This window comes from Cyprinus carpio, chromosome A10, assembly GCF_018340385.1.
Source record: "Cyprinus carpio isolate SPL01 chromosome A10, ASM1834038v1, whole genome shotgun sequence".
In the NCBI taxonomy this organism is placed as follows: Eukaryota; Metazoa; Chordata; class Actinopteri; order Cypriniformes; family Cyprinidae; genus Cyprinus; species Cyprinus carpio.
In genome coordinates, this window is record NC_056581.1 from 19,683,848 (window position 1) to 19,691,179 (window position 7,332).

Here is a 7,332-nt window from a genome sequence, read left to right on the forward strand (position 1 = left end):
ATTACCACTGGCATAGTGTTTTGTTTTTGGCTATTTTCCAGGTTATTTTATATTGTTTATATATCTATTATTGTTGTTATAATCTGATTTGAGTTCTAATTATGTGTATTTATCTTTATGTATGTTCATTAATAAAAAGTAAAAGAAAAAAAAAACGTACTGTTAATGTGTCACTGCAAACTCAGGAGCAGATTAGACTTTTAAGCACATTCTGTTAACCAGACATTCCTCCGCTAAACAACATCTACTTCAACACACAGGTCTTCTGGATATGTGCTACTGTACTGATAATAGTCCACAAATAAACTTATTTAACAGACAGACACTTTTCTTCCAGGAAATCCAGCTGAAAATACTGATGACCCATGATGTACTGAGGGGCGGAGCCAAAGAATCACCCAATCAAATGCTTTAGATTAAGAACATCCCTCTCTTGAAATCTAGCAAATCACAGCTGTGACATAAACTAAAGACCGTTCAATACATTAAAAACAAGACAGGTCTCAGACTTCCCCAACTTCAAAACACACAGAGCACAGAGAATACATAAATCACAAATATTCCTGTATATTACAGCAGATGTTCCACTAACACTATAAAGGGTAAAATACAGTACTTTCTCATTCACAGCTTTAGTGACTGTTTCTACAACTGAAGGACCTGAGATGAATGTGAACAGATGATTTCACATGAACTGACCGACTGCATTAATGTTCTTCTGCCATCTACAGCTGACACACGGTAACACACACACACACACACACACACACACACACACACACACACACACACACACTGCAGCAGGCCTGACTAATGTAAGTATATGGACAAACTTGTACATGAATTGACTTCCAAAACATGTGCCATTTTAGTCACTGCTTGGCATTACTGAGGAATGTTAGATGCTTTGTGGGAAATTAATCCAAGTGTCCACAATGTTGTCCATAAAGTTATCTAATATTTTAAGGTACACATTAATGTTTTTAATTATTTATATACATATATTAATCCAAACTAAAACACTGAAAGTATAATGTCTAAAACTGTGTTCAAATTAAAAAGGGATGCATTTTGAAAATATTTCATTTTAATTTCAAACATGCAATAAAAATGAGTCAAAAAAAAAAAAAAATTGAGCAAATAAATGTACTTTAATCCTGTCTCATCTGCACTGTCCAACTGAAGGCCTAAAATGATTAAATGATTCAATAACTCACTCACAAAACATAAAAGACATTAATTTGTCACCACCTGCAGGCATAAAGATGTAATCAGCAGAAATGTATCAGTGAATTAATCAGAAGTTCAGAACAAATCTTTTTAATGAACAACTCAAAAGAAGTCAGTGGAATATATGCTCTATATAACTCTACACTAATGTGATGTGTCTCTATTTCAGCAGAAGGCTGTCCGAGCTGACAACATGCACATGAAGATACAACGTTTTTCAGTTCTGACATTCTCATACAAATATAAGGTTAAGAAGTAATTTATTTTTAAGATAATATACTTAGAGTAAAAATACCTATGTATTACATTCTTCTACAAATGTGTAAAATACCATTATATGTATACAATGTTTAAATAAAGCTGAATTATTAGACCCTATACTGCATTTTTTTCTTCAAAGTTTAGCTGGCAGGTGTTGATTTTAATTGATTAATTATGTGTTTGAGGCAAAGTTTAATGGCAATATTGCCAGAATCCCATTATAATCATCAAACTGTAAATACAGATACTGTGCAAGCATGGAAATGTGGAGACAGTGGACAATGAGCATCAAATACTGGCTCATTACTGCTGTTACTCTGGGCTACTGATGATAGAAACGCCTCGTGAAGTGTGATTATTCATTATGACATTTTGCCTCACTGACATCATTCAACGCTGATCTTCTTCTGTTAAATAAAATAAATTGAAAAGAAGATTCAGCAGAATGAACAAGTGTGAGTGTGTGCTGATGTGTTTCTTTATGTCACAGGCAGATAATCTGAAGGATCAGTGTTTAAGGGCCGCAGTGTGTTTGGACTCATAACAGTCAGAAAATGGGACAGAAACAAAGGAAAGACCTGATGGACTGTAACGGGCAGGAGGAGGAGTCCGTGAGAGAACCGGCTCTACTGGTGCAGTGTTTCACTGTAATTTCCTTCTCTAGAGTCTCATTAACTCTCCTCAGTATCATTCGTACACAAACACAAGGACAACAGAGGAGCGAGGCATTCGTCCAGAGCTTCAGATTACAGGTAAGAGCTTCACACCTGAGACTAAAAGAGCGGAAAGAACTCTTCCTGCATCTTAGAAGAGATCAAAGGCACTTGTGCATTTATGTATCTGCTGTATGAACGAGTGCTTGTGAACTTGAGCTGCTCTGTTAATCTACAACTCTGAAGGACTGTTGATTAACTCGACTAACAACGACAACAGGACAGAGAGTTGAACCCCGGTCTGAAAAGAGTCTCCGAATGTGACGAGGAGGACCTGAAGGAGAACAGTGATTGAATTCTCTGACATGCAGCCGGATGAAGCTGATGCAGATCTCATTTATTTGACATTTACACAATCGTTAGACGCTTTTATCTAAATTGGATTCAAAGTGTATTTTATCAGATCTTGCTTTCCCGAGGAATCGAAGCCATGACCTTGGCGTTGCTAGCACCATGTTTGTTTGTTTGTCTAGTGTGATTGGTTACTAGAGCGCAGGTTTTATGAAGGTATATTTAAGACCAAGCAAGTATATTTCGAATGGAACACAATACATCAAAATGTCTAAATGTGAATGCTATTTATAAGAAACACTTCAAAGTTAAAAAATACAACTTTGAGCTGATTTTCATTACTTTTTAATTGAAAATAATTGTAATAATAATAAAAAAAATCTTAAGGTTTGAATATCTTTGCTCTCAACCTCTAGAATATGAAAATTAATATTACTCTAGCTTCTGATCACACTGCAAAAGAACGTATATAAAACACAAGGGTGAGAAAATACATTTCCAATGTGAAAGTAGCCTACATTTAGGCTTTATTAATAAATTATTTTAATTCAAATGTGTTATATGTTCACACCTGTAATAGACCACAAATAAAGTTTGTGACATGTGAATGTATTTTCTTGGATTGAAACATATGGAGGGCAAAATATATTTTTAAATTATTTGAATGTGAATGTATTTTCTTGGATTGAAACATATGGAGGGCAAAATATATTTTATGTATATTTTTTAAAATATATAAAAAATATATTTTAATATATATATATATATATATATATATATATATATATTTTGCCATATATTTGTATTAGGGCTGTCAAATGATTTCACGATTAATCACATCCAAAATTTTTTTTTTTTTTTTTTTTTTTTGCCATATTAGTATTTTGTACATTTGTATATTTATATTTTTTATTTTATATTATATATATCATATATAAACAAGGCTGCCAACAAGTGCTGTACATACATAATAAAGAAAATATACACACATATATTATGTAAATTTTGGAGATTAATCTTGGCTTGAGCATAAAATAAAGCACATATCAATACAACCATGAAACATAAGAAAACATACAAACATGAACAAGAAAACAGAACACACAACTAAGAATTAATCGCCTGGAGAATTAAAAGCCCTAGTTAATAAATAAGCTTGTAATAAAGATTCAAAACTATGGTCTGGGCGGATCTGATACATGAGAGAGAAGAGTTCCACAGTTTGGGGGCAGCGACCGAGAAAGAACGATCCCAATATTTGTGCAGAGCAGGCTTTTTGGAGAACTGCAATAGTCTTAGCATGAAAAAATCTCTAGGTCACTAAAAGAGAGAAACAGCTTCATTTTTGCAAAAAGTCTCAAATTAAAAAAAGCAAGATTTAACCACTGAACTTATTTGCTTGTCAAATTTAAAATCTGAGCCAACAGTAGAGATTTTTCACCACTGCTTGTAATGCTTAGCCAAGGAGCCAAGGATAGAATTCATGATAGTCTGATTACTAACTGGACCAAAAAGCATAATCTCGGTTTTATTTTCATTGAATTTTAAAAAATTAAACGCCATCCAGTCATTTATGTTAGTCAAAAGCAAACTCATACCAGACCCACAGACCTTTTGAAGAGAGAGATAAATCTGTGTATCATCAGCATAGCAATGAAACTAAATATTGTGTTTCCTAAATATAGCTCCTAAAGAGAGTACGTACAGTGAGAATAAAAGGGGGGCGAAAATAGACCCTTGAGGGACTCCGCACTTTAGTGGAGCTGGTGTTGACAAATATTCTCCCAGTTTAACAGCAAAATATCTGGTAGATATGACTTAAACCATTTAAGAGCAGTCCCACGAATTCCAACATGGTTTTCCAGTCAAGATACCAAAATATTATTATCTACAGTATCTAAGGCCGACATCGCATTTTGTATTGTTTTCTAGTCCAAACATCTAAAGATTCTTAAATCAAGACACATTTACTGGAGATGCAAAATGGCATGTCTTGAAAAGTCTTGTTTTCATAGAAATTGTTCAAAACAAAGTTGTGATTAAAACAAGAACAAATATCTGTCAGTGGGATCAGAAAAATCAACTTAATTCAAAGTTTTCATTCCCCACTGACATATTTATTCTTGTTTTAATCTAGTTTCATGATTTAAGGATGTTTAGATATTTGGGTACTGGAAAACAAGACAAATATGGTGGCCCAGTAGTGCACAACACATCGAAATCGCAACAACACAACAGAAATGATCCTATGCACACAAACATATATATTTGCTACTTTTTAATGCCGGAGCTCCTCTTTAATAAATATGGCGCCGCTTCTTTTTAAGTTATGTTACAGTTGAATGAGTCAAGGGATTTAATGCAGGGTCTAAAGATCTAACGAAAACCAAATTTTGATATCCAGTATATTTTCACGAACTCTTAAAGTTTCTATGGGACAGTACATTATTTATCTCCCAATATCATGCTGCCATTTCAATAACTGGGTACCAGAGCAGCAGCGTAGTGAGTAAGGCACATAAAAGTAACATTTTGACATGATCAACCCAAGACAACGTCCGCTTTTTAATGTCAAGACTTTCAGCTCAGATTTAAGACAATTATAATCCCATCATTTGTGGAAGGGCGAATTAAGACTTTTTAAGACCCACCGAAACCCTGATTTTTGTAGTTGAGATGGTGAAGGATGATTTTCACGTCTCTTCTCTTCCTGCAGCATGATGGATAACGTGCCGCGTGTGATGTCTAAAGACGGCCGCAGTAACGTGAAGATCGATAACGTGGAAGGGATGGTCAAGCTCTTCCTGCACGACATCTGGACCACGGTGGTGGACATGAAGTGGCGTTATAAGATCACGCTGTTCGCCTCCACCTTCGTCATGACGTGGTTCATGTTTGGAGTCATCTTCTACCTCATCGGCCTGAGGAATGGAGACTTCCACGCCGACCCGTCGTCCAATCACACGCCCTGCGTGATGAACGTGGACTCGCTGACCGGCGCCTACCTGTTCTCACTGGAGACCCAGACCACCATCGGCTACGGCTTCCGGCACATCTCCGAGGAGTGTCCTCTCGCTATCGTGACGCTGGTGGTGCAGCTGGTCATCACGGGTTTGGCTGAGATCTTCGTGACCGGTGCGTTTCTAGCCAAGCTGGCGAGACCCAAGAAGCGTGCGGGAACCATCAAGTTCAGCCGGTCAGCGGTGGTGTGCAAGCGTGGCAGGAGCTGGTGCCTGATGGTGCGCGTGGCCAACATGAGGAACAGCCTCCTGATCCAGTGTCAGCTCTCAGGGAAACTGCTATCGAGCCACATCACGCAAGAAGGTGAGAAGACCCTCGTCCATCAGAGCACTGTGGACTTCCAGCTGGACTCCAACGGCGAGTGTCCGTTCCTGCTGCTGCCGCTCACCTTCTACCACGTGCTGGACGAGAGAAGCCCACTGAGGAACCTCACAGCCGACAACCTGCCCAAACAAAACTTCGAGCTGCTGATGACCCTCAACGGCACCATGGAGTCCACGGCCGCCACCTGCCAGAGCCGCACGTCCTACGTGCCGCAGGAGATCCTGTGGGGTTACGAGTTCAAACCTGTGCTGTCCAACACATCCGGCGGGAAACTGGCCGCAGACTTCAGCTTCTTCGACAAGGTGCAGGCCTGCAGTGAGCTGCCAAACATCCACAACAACACAGAGAAGCTCCAGCTGGAGGAGGGATACACACAGGAATGAAGAGACCAGACGAGTGTCAAGAATGAGCTGGAAAAACACCCTAAATCATTCTGGAAGAGCATCCCAACTGTGAGCCAGATCTGATCTGGAGCTGGAAACACCGAGTGCTGGCTGCTTCTGCGGAATACAGCAGACTTCAACAGCACTCAACATTCAAAACACTTCAGATCAAAACGAACTGATTTACTTAATTCATGATCCTGGTCTTGTTGAGAATGATTCATCAGTGGCGGAATTTGATTGCTGTGATCAATAAATATTTGTATTTTTGTGGAAACCGTGATACATTTTATTTTTCAGAATTCACAGATGAATAGAAAGTTCAAGAGAACAGCATTTTTTTTGAAATAGAAATCTTTTGTCACATTATAAATGTCTTTACTGTCACTCTCAATCAGCTGAATGTATCCTTGAGGAATAAAAGTATTAATTTCTTTATTTTATTTAAAGGGTTAGTTCACCCAAAAATCTTTCGGTTCCCTTGCTGTCTATGCAGCGTCAGAGAGCTCTCGGATTTCATCAAATATATCTTCATTTGTGTTCTGAAGATGAATGAAGGTCTTACAGGTTTGGAACGACATGAGGGTGAATAATTAATAACAGAATTTTAATTTTTGGGTAAACTATCCCTTTAAATCTTACCAGCCCCAAACCTTTTCAAGGTAGTGTATCATGGTTTACACAAAAAAATTCAGCTTTGATCACAGGAAACAATTATATTTTACTGTCTCTTCAAATAGAAAACAGCTACTTTAAATTGTAGTAATATTTCACTGTTTTTACTGCATTTTTGATCAAATAAATGCAGCCTTGTTGAGCAGAAGAGACTTCTTTTAAAAACATCTGAACTGTAGTATACACTTCAAATCAGAATTGCTCTATATACTTATTTCATGTTATGGTATTATTGTGAATGATTAATCAGTAACATTATTTAAAGAAATGAAATACTTTCTCTACCATCCATTGCTCTTATCATTATTCACTTTCACCATCCAATCAATTCACAGTTCATATTTTAGCTGTTTCCAGGTTTTTTTCTGTATATTTCAATCCATTACACGTTTCACTGTTGTTTTAGGAAAACTGTTTGATCCATGTTTCTGCTG

General features: G+C 37.2%; 1 protein-coding gene across 1 annotated transcript; it reads left to right on the forward strand.

Annotated features, from left to right (window-relative positions):
* The first annotated feature begins 2,104 nt into the window (after window positions 1-2,104).
* kcnj15 (potassium inwardly rectifying channel subfamily J member 15) lies at window positions 2,105-6,644 on the forward strand. Its single transcript, XM_019105327.2, has 2 exons — window positions 2,105-2,243; window positions 5,212-6,644. The coding sequence occupies exon 2, from the start codon at window positions 5,213-5,215 to the stop codon at window positions 6,221-6,223; it is 1,011 nt and encodes a 336-aa protein (XP_018960872.1). The 5' UTR covers window positions 2,105-2,243; window position 5,212; the 3' UTR covers window positions 6,224-6,644.
* The last annotated feature ends 688 nt before the right edge of the window (window positions 6,645-7,332 follow it).